Below are 19,057 nucleotides of genomic sequence, written 5' to 3'. Positions count from 1 at the left end.
GGATGTTCAAAAATGGCATTTATTTAAAAAAAGAAAACCACCATGCTGACTTCTGCCTCATTCACCTAAAAGCTGTAGATAGAAAATGGTGTTGGACATTGACAGAAGCGTCTGATAAAATAAATAAATACAATATCCTCCCAAATCTGTGAGAAAAAAAGCGTAACATCTCTCTTAAAATAGAAACACAGAGAAACCCGTCCCACATCTACACACCAGGTTCTGTCACATCTGGAAGTTAACATCAGACTACAAAATAGAAAGTCAGAGAACATTTGACAAATTGAGCTCAAAATGCATACAGTGTGGTCACCCTGGGACACAATACGGAGTTACCCTGCTTGTCCAACCATAGACTGGCTTACAGACTACCACCAGTGGGTGAATCTATTAAAGAGCATGTTCAATTAGATTCAAAGTGGTGTTACATAATAATATGCACAAATCATGTCAGTAGTTTTCAATAGTACGTAACTTGGTTAAATACATTTTTAACTCAAACTAAAAAGCTGCCATCATTATGGTGCTTTTAATACAATCAATGCTTTCACTGAAGTTGTGATCCCTGGAAGAATCACATAACAGACAATAAAGTTAATATGAATAATAATAATAATAATAATAATAATAATAATAATAATATTACATCTGAGTGTAAAGTGTTGATTCCAATTTGTAGTGCTGAAACCCAGATGTCAGTTACTATTTTTAGCCAAGGGTCCTTGGGGCAGATTTCCAACACTTTTCTCTTCCCATAGAGTTTTTAATTTATGTAAGAAACACAGGAAGAATTGTGGTTAACTTATCAGTTTAACTTTTTGTTTCGTCTTTATAAATTGTAGCTGCTAATGTGACTTTTTTTTTGGCAAATACGCTCATTAGTTTTCTTCCCAAGAGGAAGAACATGTTTGTGCTTCAAGTGTGGTGCCAGAACCAGGAGGCGATTAGCTTAGCATAGAGACTGGAAGCAGGGGTAAACAGCTATCCCGACTCACCCCAAAGTTAAAAAACACCTATCAACATCTCTAAAGTTTACCGATTAACACGTTGAATCTCGTTTGTTTAATCCGTATATAAACAAATATAAACATGACAAATGTGCTATAATTATTTCTAACTGTTTATATATTTGTTTGTGGATGGATTAAACAAACGAAACATAACGTGTTAAATAAGCTTTAGAGGTGCTGTCTCTCCTTGCTTCCAGTCTTAATGCTAAGCTAGGCTAATCACGTCTTGGCTCTGGCTCCATTAACACACAGATATAGGAGTGGTATCAATTTTCTCATCTAACTCTTGAAATAAAAGCCAATAAGCATATTTCCCAAACGTTGAACTATTCCTTTAATACAAGTTACTGTATGTGTGGTTTTAAAAATCTGGGGAAAAAAGGGGGATTCTGAAAGTGGAAATTAAACTGTGGGACATAATGTGTGGATAGTATGAGCATTCATTTACTTAAGAGCTTGTCTTTGACTTAATGCAAAACTTTCATTGGAAATCTGCTGTGCATGGAAATCCATGGCAAAGGTACCTTCTGGGCTGGCCTATAACACATAACTAAAAAATTTAAGTCTTGAAATTATAGGACACAATCAAACAAATTATGATACTTCAGTCTCATTAAAAATCACATTTTTTACCTTCCAAAGAGGACATATTCAAACTGAGCCATCCACAAAAACAAAAAAAACAACAAAATCAACATCTAAAAAGGAAATGTTCGATAGTCAACCCTCCATTCAACACACCAGTGCTTCAACAAGGCAGCAGATGCTAAATTCCTTGTTTAGCTACCACTAATGCAGTTAAATAGCAAACAGGAGAGCTGCACTGATCCCAAAGCTGCCAACAGATTACACGAACCAGTGTACAAAGTTCCTTCACACAAGCCGGAGAGCGTAGAAACACTTCAAAACCAAAACAAATCATAAAACATAACTGTGTTTTTACCATGAAAATGCTGGTGTGAGGAAATGTGACAGCATGTGCGCCGTATCTGGACCCAATGTGCTTCTAGAGAGAATTACAACATTAACACGGATACTTTTATTTTCAAGGAATCACATTTAAACGCTTAAGGGCTGTTAGTGACTGACCAGGCCTTGATTATAAGTAGCCCAGTTCTTAGCTTGGCTGAGTTTCCAACAAGGCTGCTTGCTGTCCTCAAGCTAATCCTACGCTAGCTGGCAGCTACTATAGACTTTTCATGCTTTCTTGACCTGACAAAGGGAGCGAGGTAAGAGCTATCATGTGCAAAATAACACAGTGAATAAGCAGCATGCATCCAGTTGGCACCTGGGAAATCACCAAGTCAGTTTAATTTGATCTCTGCGGTGATGGTGAGGATGTCTGACTGAATCCTCTCCTCTGAGTTCAGAGAGGAAACAAACACTCGCATTCTGCTGCTCCTGAACACCGTCTCCTTATTTTGTGTGATGACATATGATTTTTATGGACTGCAGACATAACAAAATCCAAGGGATAACATGTTAAAGTGAAAACACTTGTTTCCAACATGGTCCCAAACAGAAAGAAAGAACATACTGCTGGAAAATAAAACTGATTTAAATCACATTAACATATGTAACAGTGTTTGAAAGATGAGAAAGGTTGGTGGCAGTAAAAGCCCAGTTCTTTCACAAACACACACTGATCTTCTAGACTTGTTCGCTTTCACAGCTTAGCAATGGTAGCATTACATTAGCAGAAACCTACAGAAAAATCTGTATTCTATCAGCTTTCACCTTTCACTGTGACAAACATAAAAAACAAGACACAGTTTCAATCAATAAGTCCCATACCAAATGGAAATAGCTGTTTCCTCATCATGAGAGGTGGAATCTGAGTTTGTGTTGTGCAGATTTTCCCTCAACTCAGCACTTAGACTGGAAATGCACACCCTTCAGTGCTCTTAGTCTCGTCCAGAGCTTTTCAGAGCGTCTACTAAATAGAGAAAGGAGCCCAGATAGGTATGACCCTGTCCTTTCAGTCAGACTAAATCTTATTGGATGTTCACCAGCGCTCAACAGCTTACAACGCTCAAAATGAAAGCGAACACACAAATGAAGAAAACTCACAACCACAGAAGTCAGAGAGCATAACTGAAATGAGTAAAAATCCAACTGAAAGTCAGCATTTTCCATCCCACTTGTGTCAGTTCAATATGATGCAGGCGGTAAAAAAAAAGAAAAAAGGAAGTATTGCACTGGTTTGGTGTGAGTCTATGGATGGGCGGTCATCATATAAATAACAACAACAAGAACCAAACAGTAATACCATAATAATAATTGTAACGCTAATAAAAACTGTTCAGACTAAGGTCTCCTCCCTCTGCTGTTTTACCACTGCTGCCAACTGAAGTCGTCGTTGGATCCAAAGACCAGGAAGAAGCCCAGGATGGTCCCGAAGATGACTACGTTACCCGTTAGCACGAGCGCACACGCCCCCCAGGCAATCTGTAGACCAACACATAAATAATTCAGGTTAACAAATGCTGCTCCGTGCTGCCAGGCTGCAGCACTTATTTAGGCCAAAATCCTAATTTATAGCTAATTTCCCCATTCATGACAACTGTGAGGAGAGTGAATTTTTATATAACTCACCCATTTAAAATTATATTAAGTTTACTTTACGTTTCTTTACTTAATATACTTTATACTTTTACTTTCTAATATATCGTTTTAAACTTATATTTTACATACTTAGCATCAGATGTTGTCTTGGCCCTGTAATTAAACTAAGTTCTTGTAAAAACAGGATGTTTGGGTGAGACAGGACATGAGGAGAGACAGTTAAAATGTGGGCGACCAGAACTAATACAGAAAGTGAAGCACTTATTTTGAGCTTTACAAGTTCTGAAAGTGTCGAAATTTAGCCAAAAGGTGATTCTGACAGTGTCTTACAAAAAGTGGCAGATTAAGAGGTGAACTGTTTCAAAATGTGTGGTGGTAGAAATGCCATATTGTATACTCTTTGTATGCTTTCTATGACCACTGTTCCAGGAGGCGAAAGTTATGGTTTTGATGTTAAATTTTGCATTAGTTGTTATAAGTGATGATGATATGTAGAATAGATTTGTAGCACAAAGTTTTGTTTCATTTTGACTCCAGGTTTCCTGCTTTGGTGGAGTCATCTTACAACAAAACTGTATGCACACACTGGAGGCATTCTTCTTTACATTACTATAAACTGCAATAAGAAGCTTCTGTGACTTACTACTTCAGCTCTTGCGAAGATGATGGGCAGGCCGAAGGCGGAAATGACGATGCCTGTCGTGAGAAAGATGGCCAGCTCTTTGCAGGCGTTACTGGCCGAGTCTGTGTCGTCGACCACCCTCCGCGAGATGCAGTAAGGGATGGGAGAGAGGATGTAGAAGAAGAGGAGGAACAAAGGCCAGTATTTACTGCAGAGAGAGAGAAAAAGAGAGAGATAAATACCCACATGCTGTGATGACAAAGGATGCAGTCAAGTGAATTGATGGATAAAGGACCAAACACTGTTCAGCAGTCAGAACATTATATTAATTCACAGTTGTTTTTTATGAGGGAGTAGCTACATTTCTACAACCTAATCGGAAATACTGTATTGATCCCTGGGGTGAAATTGGTCACGTTACAGATTCTAGAATAGCACATATAGTTAGAAAAATAAGATTAAAAAATCTAAATAAATTATAACAGTTAATAGCTGAGAAATGGACAGGATAATAAACAACAAAAATAAGATAAATGCAGTATTAATGCTTTGCACAGTTTAATTATTGCACAAAATTATTGTGTTAAGTCAGTACAAGCCTGTATTAAAATTCTAAATAAATCAAATGACTTTCTTTAATAAACAACAAATAAGATAGTCTTTGGTGTGGACAAGCCTGTATTATTAACATCAAATGACTTTCTTTAAAAACGTATCTTTGGTATTTCCGTACTCTTGTTACTCCCTGGCTGACAATTATACAAATACCGATTTATCTATGATGAGCTAATATTGACTGATAATAGTCAGGCTCTACTAATAATCATCACTAATTGATTTTCTAACAGCCTTCTTCCCCTACATTCTGCTCGACAGAGGCTGTCATTAAGCATAATGATAATTGTTGAAATGGAAAAGAGATTAGATCACAAGAGCCAGATCTTAGACTGGACCTCGATGTTTCTCATGTAGGGACTGAAAAAAACCTTGTCAGAGTTGTTTTGAATAGGCAAATCAACTGTATCCACCTACACTGGAGAGGTGTGGTATGCTACAGATACATTGCAAAGTTGACCACTTGCTCTCTTTTGACACAATCTCAGGGATGCATTTGAAGTCCACCTCTGAAATGAATCTTGGTACATCTTTGATGTGTTCTGTACATTCACGCACAGCTGGATTACCAACCGTGCAAAGCAGACATATGCCCAGTAGTCCGCAAAAGCCCAAGCTTTACTGTTTGACAGTTGGTTTGTGGTAATTGTATAAACTGTAGCTTTGTTTGGACCACTAAAGTACAATATCTACTGACATGGTACGTAGCTTTAAGCGGGCCCTGTAGGGTGTCAAAATCTAGTTTTAAGACCTTCATTATTTCAGCTGATATTGTGCTTACATGGTAGCGTGGTTCCAAATCTTTGAATTACTGCCCACATCTCAGATTAGTTCAGTGATTAAAACAGGTCTGGTATTGTGCCCACTGGTGGCTGTTCCAGCCGGTTTGAGAAGCAGTCAACCAATCAGAGCTTTGTTTGCAGGATTAAGAATGGGGACTTCGTCTTCTTACATAGATAACTACCTACCTAGCCACTTCCATGAAAAATAGAAAGAGGAAATAGTGACAAGAGTGGATGAGACCAACACAGCTGTACAGGTTGTTGTAAGTCGGCTTACAGAAATAAGAACCCTTAAATTGCCACATTTCTTCAACCATCTTGGAAAATGTTAACTGTTCCTAACAACCATTACCGCAACTTCTGTGACACTGAAAATACCATACCACAAATTACCACACAATTACCATATAAATACTAAACAAAAGTCACAGAAACAGGGAAGAACTAGGTGTCAGAATAGAGCTTAACTTTGTTCACCAAGGTGGAAAATATGGCAGGTTAGTATGGAGGGGCGGGCAGCTCATTTATGCCCCAAAGCCCCCAAGCAGGTTAATCAGGCCATGCTTTCACCTGTATTTAAAGCTGCCAACCTGTGATGGGATCACTCAATGTGCATCTAAGTGCCAAGTGTGAACAGTGTCCTTCACACACACACACACACACACACATTAACACATTAACAGGCTCAGGTGTGTGTGATGGTGGTACTTACTCATACACAGGGAGGGCACATCCTAGCATGAGGAACATGAGGCCAATGGCCCCTCCAAAGGACAGGCTTATGAGAGCTATAAGAGAGACAGAGGAGAGGATATCAGGATATCATTCTTTCTGAATCTGTGTGTGTGTGTGTGTGTGTGTATCCCGAGACCCTCAACAATCACACCGTAGCAGCAGGGCCCCTGGCTACTGTAGCTATCATGTGATGAATCAGCTGATTTCACGTGTAACAGCTACAATAGCTATCTAAGCCATGCCATTGGGGGCTCGTGTTAATCTCTGAAAGCGATACAGTCAGTGTGGTTGCTTGTTAGTAGCAATTAATCCAGGCAGCTCACTTGCAACAAGCATCAAACACAGCATCACAGTCAGGGACTGTGTAATTACTGAAGTCAAGGTGCAGCTAGCATTAGCATTATAACGGTAACTACTAACGTTACGTTGTTATACTACTAAAAGGCAATGACGTTAAATACGGTATCATAATGCAACGTTACAGGACTGTTTAAGTTAATATACATTTAACTGTGTTGACTAAGTAGCAGCTGCTTCTAGCCCAAGTAATGCAGGCTATTCAGCTAATGCTAACGACTGTATTGGCCCTGCGGCTAACTACTTCTTCACGTTACCGTTAGATAGCTGGACATGGCAAACGCATCCATCTGCCTTCGGTATATTTTGACACAGTTATATTAAATAAGCCGGAATTCAGAGGCTTTGCACAGGAAATGAGAAGTGGAAATGTCTTACCTTTAATCCCAGCCATTTCTCCTGGACAAAAGCTCGACACACAGCCCTGACGAATGACAACAGTGACCCCCCTCCGCGGATGTCGAGTCCGACCGAACAACTCTGCCTGTTGTGCTGCCTTCCAGTGCTACCAGAAATATCGGAATTATGATAGTTCACACAGAATTGAATCTTAACTTCAGTAAAAAAAAAAAAATCTTACTTAAGTAAAAGTACATGTGGGAGATGGCTTTGGTAGATCTCTTTTTGCAGATGATTGAGCAATATGGAAGAGAGGGCACAATGTTGGATATTTGATGATGCACAGTGCCTTGGATAAGCTGCAGGCTTGGGTTGATAAGTGGGGTTACGTGGGGTTTTAGGTGATCTTGAGCAGAAAGAAGAAAATATATATAAGATATTAAGGAGAACCCCTTGAAAAGAGTTCGGGTCTTTAAGTATTTAGGTGTAGGCATATGGCTGAATGAAGAATTGACATACAATATAGAGCACATGTGGGAAAAATGGTAAATAAGTGTGAGAAGGTCATAAATATTATGAGGTGCTTGACTATGGGTGCTTGGCATATGGTTCAGCGGCCAAATCTAAGCGACCCCGAAAGGAGAAGAGTGGGATTCGACTTACACGTACCCCAAATCTGTCAGAGTAGAAGGTTACTTAATGATATATCAATACTCTGTGGGTGGAAGAATGGGGTTTGGGCAAAGTTGTCTTGTGCACTGATACATCATCTGCCTTGATTTGATGGGAGTTGGGGGGGGGGTGTCAGAGCTAGACCAGACATAGTTTGGGAGATCTTGATGATGGTTTTTAAACTGGAGAGACAGGGATGTAGTGTTTTCTATGGGTGTCAGCACATGTTTGGGTTGAGGGCAATAAGGTGGCAGGTAGCTAGGGCAAGTTTAGGCAGGGATATTGTGCATGTGCAGGTGCCATTTGGTAATGCAGCAAGAGTGGGATGCAGACAGCAGAGGAAGAAACAACGTCCAACCATCAGTTAAACCTGGCAATAGAGTGAACATGCCTCGGAAAGATGAGATCAAATTGACAAGGCTAAGGCTTGGACATTGCGGACTAGCAAGTGGGTTGGTGCTGGTGGGGAAGCACACAATTGTGAATACTGTGAATTCATAGCATTGGGCACACTGGGAATTAAAATGTTTTCCCTTAGAACACTGCTGGGCGACGTGGTGCTTCTTAAAGAGAGAGCTAAGGAAATAGTACACTTCCTCAAAACCACACATCCATATCGCAAGATATATGTCTCATATCAAAGAAGCAATGAAGTTACTACACTAGTGGGAAAAAGCAATGCACTAAACTGTGCCTAGTCTGCTAGAAAGAAGAAGATGTAAAAGTATTATAAGCAAAAAGTAGGCTACGGCTTTTTACCGTGGTGTATTAGTATATAGTAGTTTATTATAACTGATGCATAAACATGTAAGAAGCATTTTAATGTTGTAGCTCATTGAGGTTGAGCTAATTTGAATTATTACTGTTGAGTAGTTTAATTCATTCAAATGTATCATATTTTATAAACCATTCATATGGTTTGTATGTAAAATCTTAACTTGCAAATCGCAGTGGAAGAAATAGTGCAACATTTCCCTCTGAAATATAGTTAAGAATATCATATCATTGTAATTTGTCAAATAAATGCAAAAATGCTCAAAAAACAAACTCAAAAACCTAAACATTTTGTATTAATTCAGACATCTGAGGGCACCACTAACTGCTGCAACACAACAGATCTGCCTTCTACTACTACGGCTGCTCTGCGGAAGCAGAACTTTATAGGTCGGCAGTGAAGGCATCATTTGGTTGCGTCACTATCCCTACTAGATGAAAGCAATCGTATACCTCCAAAATATCAACTTTTCATTAACAGTGAAACAACAGCGTAGTTTATCACCAATCGTCGGTTTGTGAATTTATTTTATTTTCATTTATTTATTTTATCAGTAAATAAAATAAATAACAATTCTTGTTAACCCGGATGTGTACACCTTTCTGCTTCCGCAGAGCTGTGAGCCCATTCAGCGAAGATGGCGAGCGGAGGGGTCTCGGTGGCTTCGCTGTGGACTGAAGTGAACCGCTGCGGACAGAATGGAGACTACACAAGAGCCCTGAAAGCTCTGACTAAAAGTAGGAATTCATGACTGTAATCGTTACTCTCAAACGGAATCGGAGCTTCTGCCAGACGGTCCATTTTTTCTGACTCCAGTTAGCGAAGTTCACTGGCTAAGCTAGGGCCAGCTGTTAGCATGTGACTAGGCTAACGGCAGTTAGACAGCTACTTGTCAGGTCTCACAAACACAGACCTAGCTGTGTATACCAAACATTTGTCCATAACCGTATACTTAAGTGATGCAGCTACAAAGCTAGCTGGTTTGTGTAGGTTTTATGTGAAGTAATATAATAATATTTTGCCCCAGAAACGCGCCGTCAGTTTCTAATTAGTGACGTGTCCCTAGCTTTACAGTTAACTTATCATGGTTGGCAGCTAATCAGCGTTTAGTCCGCTGTTTCCAAATCTTTAGTAACGTTTTGTGACTGTTGAGTCTTCTTTTAATAATCTTGTTCTCAGTCAGTAATCTTTTTCTTTAATCTGCATTACGATGATTTTATTTTTTTTTTGCTCTGTGTGTCTCCTTTTCTGTTGCAGTTTTGCACGAAAACAGGGATGATGTGACGGCCCTAAACTGTAAAATAGTTTGCCTTGTTCAGAATGGCAGCTTCAAAGAGGCGCTGAATGTCATGAACACCCATTCAAAAGTGCTCGGCAGGTAAACAACTAAGTGTGTGGTTATTTCCTTGTTTATAACTCTTACATGTGTTGATTAGTAAATGTGCATTCTTAATATTAGCACTTGAACTATCAACTGATTAACCAGTTAGTAAGTGAACTGTCAACATTTTTGATAATCAATACATTTTTTAATTGAGCCAAAATGCTAAACATTCTCTGGTTGCAGCTTCTCAAATGTTAGGGTTTAGTCGAGGTTTTAAGTAATTATAAATTGAATATTTTTGGGTTATGGACCATTGGACAAAACAAGTCATTTTACATTTTGACCATTTGTAGACTAAAGCACAACAGCAATTTAAAGTACTTTACAAAGTGTTAAAACAATAGAAAATAAGTTGAAACTTAGATACAGGTGGATAGCATGCATACAAACACAAACAGAACAAAACAAAAATAGCTTGAATTTTACTCTAAAATGTGCATACCTCAAATCAGCTCAAATGCTGTTGCATACTGTAGGAGCATAAGCACCGAAGCTCGATCTGATACGATTGAATTGAAAAAATGATAAATTGTTTAATGAAAATAATCAGTAGTTGCATATAAAACTGCGCCATCTGTTTGATGCTGTTATCAAAACAGCTGAGGAATATTATAACTGAATAGAACTTTTGCAGTGCTTGTTTCATGCTTTACACATATAACTAACAAATTACATGCTACATGTCTTATGGTTGGCACTATCTCCCCATTGAAAGAATTTGTATTTGTCTTCTTTCTCAGTGAGGTTGTGTTTGAGAAGGCGTACTGTGAGTACCGGCTGAACAGAGTGGAAAGTGCCCTGAAGACTATAGAAAGTGCTCCTGAACAAACAGACAAGCTGAAAGAGCTCTACGGTCAAGTGGTAAGGCTGTTTGGCCATCAAGAAAAATATATTAATGCTGCATGCTTTTGATTTGTAGACTGTGTAGTTTTGAGACTTTTACAGGTGTTCCTGCCCACTTCCTTGTTGATGTGGAGTACCGCGCAAAAGCACACAATTGGCCCTTAAGATCTGGGATATGACTGATATGAGCTTTTAAACTGCTCTGAATTTTTGGCTCAAAGCTGCTGAATATTGATGTGAACTATCTTCAGATCTACCCATGTAACATATGACAAAGTTTCTATAAAATATAAGAACCTTTTGAAACAGTATTTGGACAATGATAGGATACTGAAACCCAACATATCACCACTGCTATCAGTGATCATTAGATACTTGTGCACAGATCAGTGAAAATGTCTCATGGAAAACCAGTTTATTATTAGCCAGTGATGCGATAGGTGGACAGTACTGACCAGACCGAATGTGAATTTTAATAAACTGTAAGCATCAGCTTAATATTTTTTTTTTTTTTTTTTTCTGTATCTGTCTACTCTCAACAAAAAACCTTTTTAATCACTGAAGCTTGTGATGTTTGAATTTATTCTTTTGAGAATTTAAAGACTTCTGCTGATTGGAACTGTCTCTCTTTTCATCGTCCAGTTGTACAGACTGGAGCGCTACGATGACTGCAAGTCCGTGTACACAGATCTGATCAGGAACTCCCAGGATGAGTACGAAGAGGAGAGGAAGACCAACCTCGCTGCTGTGGTGGCTTCTATGAGTCAGTGGGAGAAAGCTCCGTTGGTAAGCACTCCTCTACAAAAGTAACATTTTTTGGCTTTTTGATGCCGCTGTTGTGTGCCATAGTTTGTTTCTATGCTTTTCTGTGTTGTTAATCAGGTCTGAAACTGATGCACTACAATAACACAAGTGTTAACGTTCCTGTACACAAAGCAAGTTTGAAGTGGTAGATACAAACTCTGGAACAGTTTCTCTCACTTGAATGCTGAGCATAACAAAATACAGTAAAAGACTAGAATGATGCTCATATTCAGCTGCTTCTTCAAATGTTTTTAACTCGTATGAATACCAGAGAAGAAGAGCTCAGACAGTCCGATCATGCTCCGATTAAGGTTACTGGAACTGGAGTCAGACTGGATATGTGTCACCAGGCAAATTACTGTGCATTTATTGTATTATATGGTTTTAAAGATAAAGTGTTAAATTTTCTTCTGCAGGAAGATCTAGGTCTTCCCGAGTCTACGTATGAGCTGTGTTACAATGCTGCCTGCGCTCTGATTGGCCAAGGGCAGCTTACAGAGGCCCTCAATAAACTACGACAAGCAGAGGGTCAGTCCCACTCTGTTCTTCCTTCTTTTGTTGCTATTTTGTCCATTCTTAATTTGACATTAACTGATTGTTTTCGTTCACAGAGCTTTGCAGAGTCTCATTGGCAGATGATTCTGTGAGTGTCGCTTTTGTTTTTCTAAAACATTTAAGCATCATTCATCAAGTCTCCTCCATTTTCAAGGAAATCAACTGTGTTCACTTGTAACATGTTCATCCTTTAGCCAGTGGAAGATGCTTCAGAGATGATAATGTGATACGCTTTATGGAACTGTATTTTTGTGAATTGATCTTGCAAGATCATGAAGTGGAAAATAATGAGAGTATGAACTCTGACAACATACAGAAAAAATCCTACTTTTCCCAGGATAATCACTGTTGCTGGTTTGTCCCTTTCAGGATGTGACTGAGGAGGACATCGAGTCGGAGCTGGCCGTCATCCATTCTCAGATGGCGTATGTCATGCAATTACAAGGTCGGACAGACGAGGCACTGCAGCTCTACAACCAGGTCATCAAGCTCAAGTGAGTGCAGGGTTCATCTCATTTAATTTACTCCCATAAGCAGAGAGAAATAATGTCGTATTCTAGTTTGAATTTGTGTTGTGGTAGTACTTTATATATATTTGTGCCGGAAACAGTTTAACAGGCCAAAAGCCATACGCAAATTGTACTTTTATAGTACTATGTGTCAACACTGCAGATGTCAAATAGATATTCCATAATATGCTCTTAATCGCAGGCCATCAGATGTGGGGCTGCTTGCTGTGACTGCCAACAATATCATTACAATAAACAAGGTGGGTGTATGACAATCTTACCAAGTCAAATATTTCATCATAAAAGTGTCATTGTGATTTCACAGTAAACCTCAGACTAACTCGCTTCCAGCTCAGCACTGCCATGTCCAAAATACTGAATGTATATCACACTGCAAAAAATCTGTTAACATCCACCCACAGATATAAAATCAGAAAGCAAAGTTCCAACTGGATCAAATGTTTTCATTAAAGCTATGTCTGTTTTCATAGGACCAAAACGTGTTTGACTCGAAGAAAAAGGTGAAACTGACAAACGCTGAAGGTGTTGAATACAAGCTGGCGAAGAAGCAGTTGCAGGCCATTGACCTCAACAAAGCCCTCCTGGCCATGTACACTAACCAGGTACGGTTGTAGCTAAAAAGCTGTTATGATTCAGATGAAAAAGGTAAAGTAATGGCTAATTTTTCAGAATTTTAGTTTTCATTACTGATCACTATCACATTGCTGTTTGCCGTCAACAGGCTGACCAGTGCAGGAAACTGTCATCCAGTCTTCAGTCTCAGAATCCGGGTCACCCGCGCCCGGTCCTCATCCAGGTTGCTCAACTGTGCAGGGAGAAGCAGCACAGCAGGGCCATAGAGCTGCTCCAGGTAGAAATGAGCAACGCTGTTGGTTGTTTTCAGTCTGATTCACATCCTAAAAACAAACAAAATCCTCCTACTTTTCTTTCAGATTATGTAAAAGTCCCAGGGTAAAGTAGGGCACCAACTTTGCTCGTGGTTCATTCCCACTTAGGCTATCCAGACTGAAAATGAATGTACATATAGTATTGACAGACACCCAGCAAGTACCTTTGCAGTTACAGGCACACAAACTCATTTTCCACATCTCTGCTGTGGCTTTGAATTGTTTACAAGAATTTAAGCTAAATTTACAGTTGCGCCTGCTGTCTGTAGCTCTAAAAAAGAAAGGTAATATTAAATGTAAAACTTGACTGGAATAAGTCATATTAGTATGATCCTAGATTTTTTGTTCCCCTCTTTAGGGCTCCATGCATTCATGGCTGCAATAAGATTATTTGGTAAAGGGTAAATGGACTGTGCTTGTATAGCGCCTTTCTAGTCTTCTGACCACTCAAAGCACTTCACACACTACATATGGGATTCACCCCATTCACACACATTCATACACTGATGACAGAACTGCTCATCAGTACAAAGAAACTAATTAATCATTCACACACCAAAGGCACAGCCCTCGGGAGCAATTTGGGGTTCAGTGTCTTGCCCAAGGACACTTCGACCTTCCGATTGGTGGACAACCCGCTCTACCCCATATTTGATCCATTAAACAGTATTCTATAACATGATTTTAGTTCTTGTTTAGAGAAAAATGAGGCCAGTAGTTTTGACGTTCTTTGTATGCATTCAGTAATTAGTATTTTCTTAGGCCATGCTCACTTACTATTCTTTTGTTTTCCAGCAATTCTCAGACCAACATCCGGAGAGTGCATCTGGCATCAAACTGACAATGGCACAACTTTATTTAGTACAAGGTACTGGCATGTTTTTATATTACGGTTTGATGCATTCAGACAGACCCTACTCTCTTACTTCTACTCTCTTAGTACAGGATGTCGATTGAAAATGTTCCAGCTTCCTTTTATTAAAGTTTGTTAGTCCAATATAAGTTACAGTATGGGCTTTTTCATGGTCACAATGGCTGCATTTGTGTTATAATACTAATGTTTTTGGTGGAAATGATAAAGAGTTATTTTTGGTCTTCAGGTCACGTAACAAAAGCTTGTGATGTTCTAAGGTCCATTGAAGAGTTCAGGCACAAATCAGGGATGGTAAGTCTGAAATGAAAGCAATATTTTTGATGGATTTGTGTATGGATTTGTGGCCGTTGGCTCTTTCCATGATGGTTGGCTGGTTATAGAACCCTTGTAACTGTGTAAACTCTTTCATTTAGCTTTAGTCAGCTACCATTCATCTAAACTGTCATTGACTCCTCAGATTTCAGCTCTGGTAACGATGTACTCCCACGAAGAAGACATTGACAGCGCTATTGACGTTTTCAAACAAGCTATTGAGCACTACCAGTCTGAACAGGTTTGTGTCCTATGTTTTGTTTTGATCTCACAAAAAGCTGTTTCCTGGAAAATATTCTCTGGTGATGCATTTCATGTTTCCCTTATGTTTGGAATAAACAGAAAAAGAACTGGGTAGCTAACATACGCAGCAATAGCCACCTACAGAAACTATATCAACAGCACATTCAGGGAACAATACACTGTCACTACAACCCACTGTTGTTGTTTGATTGACAGGTAAACTGCAGGAAGTGCATTTCAGAAACATTACAGCATTGAGTGCTTTATATAAAAATGTCATAAAACAAAACAAAACTAATCTTGCCATTCACCACAATAGTTAAGGCTGTGTGTAATACTTTGATCTGACAAGACAAGTCAACACATGAACTAATTTCTGGTATCTGAATATGTTTCCACTGTGTAATCAGCCTGTTCTTCCTCCTCCGCAGCCCGGATCTGCTGCACACTTGGCTCTTGTACGAGAAGCTGCCAATTTCAAACTAAAGTACGGACGGAAAAAAGAAGCCATTAGTGATCTTGAGCAGCTGTGGAAGTGAGTTACAGCCCTGCAAAACACTCGCAAGTTGAACGTGTGTGAAGTATTTGGGACACACACACACATAATTTTGCTCCTTAGAGGTTGTCTCACAGCTGTTGATTCTGCTTATTGTTCAGTCATCTTGCCGGCATGCTGTCAAGTAGCTCAAATGTTTATGAAGTTCAACTTTTGTGAAAACACAAATTATTATAAAATGAGAAAATAAAGTCATAATGAAGGCAAAGCATTTATTCATTTACATATTTATGCAGTACATCTGTGAATGTATATGCAGCCGTAAACATGGACTAACAAAAAAAAAGGAAAGGTTAGTTAGGTGATGTCAGGATGGTCATTTTTACTGCAACAGCTGTTGGAATTCCTTCATTCACAACAAAGCTTTTTTTGTTTTTTGGTTTTTTTTTTCTCCTTGAAACAGGCAAAACACCAACGACATCCACACACTGGCACAATTAATCTCGGCATATTCTCTGGTGGACACGGATAAAGCCAAATCGTATCCTTTGCCATACTGAAACGATTGAAATGGAAGACGCTTGCGCTGAAACGATTAATTTTTTTTAGTAATTTGCAACAGTTTTGATACTCTGTAAATCATTTCACGCATTTTTCAAACAAAAACACCCATTGTTCTTTGATTTTAGCTTCTCAAATGTGAGGGTTTTTCTGTGTTTTTCTGTGATATAGGAACATCTTTGTTGTTTTGAATTGATGATGGAATAATTGTCATTTTATAGACAAAATGGTTAATTGGTTAGTTGTGAAAATAATTGGCAGTTTAATCCCTCATGAAAATAATCGTAAGTTGCAGCCATAGAAGACTACACCATAGACGCTGTTGATCCAGAATCTGATGTGCTATTGAATAGTACGATGTTATATTGCAGAGAACGGGCTGTTAGCATTGAATCTCCATCAGGGTTCGTCCAACCTGACATCAGGAAGAGCTGACTGATCAACACACATGCATATCACATAATTTTCTTTTAGTTGTATTTCATATATGCTGCAAACTCTTGTACAACATTGCCTTCCTAACAATAATAACGCAAAATCCATTAGGAAGACAAGCAAGGCTAGGACTCTTAGATGACCATATGATGGTGTAAATTAAGGTGTACGTTTCAAATGGAAACAGTATGTCCTTAGCATTCCTCTCCAGGCTCAGCAAGCACCTACCATCTGCAGACACAATGGCCTTCAACGTGGACGTGGACGAGCTGGAGAACTCACACGGAGCCACCTACGTCCGGAAAAAAGCTGCTAAGGTCACAGGAGAAAACCTTCCCCAAGAACAAGGGTAAACCCTCATCACTCTCTTCCACATCTGCTTTACAATGTTCAGAAGATTTTCTAAAGTTAAACACATGTTTTTGTTGTTGAAAATATATTGAGCAGAGTGGGAAGGATGATCTTAGGTGGCTGTACTTTCACTTCCTTTACGCTGATACATCTGCATTTTCTTTACAGCCTAGGCGAGATCAAAAAGAAGAAGAAGAAAAAGAAAGGTATGCCATTAATCAGATAGTGTTTGTGGGACAGATTATTTCCAAAATAAGTTGTCAGTCTGGGGGAAAATAGCACTCGCTCTCACAAAATGTTATTAGGATTAAAGTAAAACAAATGATTACTGTTCAAAATGTCTTCTGTTTAAATGGCCATAAAAATGTATGACCACTAGTGACCTCTATGGACCACCAGTAGGAATTGCAACAATATTGATCATTTCCTCTTATACAATAGCCCCTTGAGTTATATTATAATGTGTTGCAACATTGAAGTCTTTCTTATTGATGCTTTTAAGATAATGTATTATGTAGATGGTTATTGATCACAGATCTGTCTCATTTATTTACTCACACTTTGCTGAGCTGAGTGCTACCCTTAAGTTCTTCCTCCTGATCTTCTTTCTAGGCAAACTGCCCAAGAACTGCGACCCCAAAGCGACCCCTGACCTTGAGAGGTGGCTGCCCATGAGGGAGCGTTCCTACTACAGAGGCAAGAAGAAGGGAAAGAAGAAGGAGCAGATAGGAAAAGGCACACAAGGAGCGACTGCAGGAGCTTCAGCCGAGCTGTGAGAAAACTCAAGAATCACATGCATATGCACATCACATGCGAGTACAATCTGGGTTCCATTTGCTGAAATTGAAACCTAGTAATCAACTCCACTAACGGAGGAAAAGCACCCGAGATTGTCCTTTTGTTTCCTTTCCAATGAATCCTCAGGAGAGTTCCACTGTTTTTATGTCATTGTAGATTAAATACCTTTTAGGTTTTAGACAAAATAAGCAATTACCTTCAGACTGTTTATAATCTAAACAATATTGAAAATAATCAGTCGCAGCCTTAGTTTGACAGTTTAAAGGAATAGTTTGACATTTTGGAAAATTCGCTTGTTAGCTTTCTTGCCGAGAGTTAAATGAGAAGACTGATACCACTCTTGTGTCAGTATGCTAAGTATGGAGCTGAAGCCAGAGGGCAATTAGCTTAATTTATCTGATTTTAATCTGATTTTGGCTCTTCCTCTGTTCCAGGGATGCCAGTAAGACAGCCAGTAGCCCCCCTACCTCCCCCAGACCAGGGTCTGCATCCGGCTCATCTACAGCCCCCGCCAGCAACGTGGTCCCCCCACGACAGCAGAAACCTGCAGCCTCGGGGGCCACACGAAAGAAGGCACCACAGAAGAAGAAGAAGGGAGGCAAAGGAGGCTGGTAGTCAGAGGGAAGCAACACGAGGCGGGGGCCATGGGATACACTGATGTCTGTGTGGCTGAGAAATCACCAAGAAATCAAAAGCTTTTCTTTTTTATGTTTCAAGTTCAGTTAGACTTTTTTGTTCTCACCATTCATTTAAATACATGAAACCAAAAGGTCCCCTTTGCTCTTCTATGTCATTAATTTGTGGCGTTTTTTAAGTAAAGAAGAGAGAATATTTAATGGACAGTTCCACTGTAATTAACTTCTTGTTGCGCTGCAAAAGCAGATGGTTTCTTAAGGTGTTTTCTGTTTTTTACTTTTTGTTTTACTTGCAACCTTTTTGAGGTCACAGTAAAATGAACAATAAATATGTTATTGTTCTATCATTATGCCTAATGTACATCTGTAAATTTCTATAATAAAATGTGATAATAGATTTTTGGGTTGATTCAGCCAACTTCTATTCAAGGAAGTTTCAATTAAATCCTTAACATCATGTCCCTCCTGACATAAGGGTCATTTTGTGGGACCTGACGTTTTCATTTAGTAATAAACACAGATCCGTTCCAACGGTTAGGATAGTTTAGAAAACAAACTGCTTTTGTAAGGCAACTTGAAGTTCAATTTTGGGAGAATTGTCCTTAATATGTATTGGGTCTAATTATCACGTTGTTTGATATCATGCAAACATGCTCTGGATGTTTGCATTATGTTTCCTTAAATTGTCCCTTCACGTTCAATCAGCTGCAAAGATGTTAAAGAATATTTATTTTTGAATCCCTGTGTTGGTCTAAATTCAAGCAGAATTTGAATTAGATTTTGTCAGCTGCATGTTTTAGAAAATGAGAAAAGAGACCAAGCAGGCGTCCCATTTTGTTAAGTCTTAATAAAACTCTTAACAGTGACACATGAGCCC

The 19,057-nt window shown here is 39.1% G+C and overlaps 2 protein-coding genes across 3 annotated transcripts; one reads left to right on the top strand and one right to left on the bottom strand.

The window, feature by feature from the left end:
• On the bottom strand, positions 1–7,213 carry leprotl1 (leptin receptor overlapping transcript like 1). Of its 2 annotated transcripts, none has more exons than XM_044205059.1 (4): positions 7,065–7,213; positions 6,307–6,382; positions 4,219–4,405; positions 1–3,458 (listed from the first exon to the last, which is right to left on the bottom strand). In XM_044205059.1, exons 1-4 carry the CDS (start codon positions 7,078–7,080, stop codon positions 3,342–3,344), a joined length of 396 nt encoding a protein of 131 aa, XP_044060994.1. In that variant the 5' UTR covers positions 7,081–7,213; the 3' UTR covers positions 1–3,341. The 2 variants fall into 2 exon arrangements, with proteins under 2 accessions (XP_044060994.1, XP_044060995.1); XM_044205060.1 differs by lacking the exon at positions 7,065–7,213 and adding an exon at positions 6,944–7,018.
• A 1,867-nt stretch (positions 7,214–9,080) lies between these two features.
• Positions 9,081–19,046, top strand: srp72 (signal recognition particle 72). Its single transcript, XM_044205575.1, has 19 exons — positions 9,081–9,209; positions 9,730–9,850; positions 10,597–10,717; positions 11,342–11,485; positions 11,920–12,031; positions 12,115–12,146; positions 12,428–12,552; positions 12,770–12,827; positions 13,059–13,190; positions 13,310–13,438; positions 14,271–14,343; positions 14,576–14,640; positions 14,807–14,902; positions 15,336–15,439; positions 15,864–15,941; positions 16,608–16,745; positions 16,916–16,953; positions 17,360–17,519; positions 17,980–19,046. The coding sequence occupies exons 1-19, from the start codon at positions 9,110–9,112 to the stop codon at positions 18,158–18,160; spliced, it is 2,007 nt and encodes a 668-aa protein (XP_044061510.1). The 5' UTR covers positions 9,081–9,109; the 3' UTR covers positions 18,161–19,046.
• The last annotated feature ends 11 nt before the right edge of the window (positions 19,047–19,057 follow it).

Source organism: Siniperca chuatsi, linkage group LG8 (assembly GCF_020085105.1).
Source record: "Siniperca chuatsi isolate FFG_IHB_CAS linkage group LG8, ASM2008510v1, whole genome shotgun sequence".
Classification (NCBI taxonomy): Eukaryota; Metazoa; Chordata; class Actinopteri; order Centrarchiformes; family Sinipercidae; genus Siniperca; species Siniperca chuatsi.
This window is presented reverse-complemented; position numbering and strand designations above follow the sequence as displayed.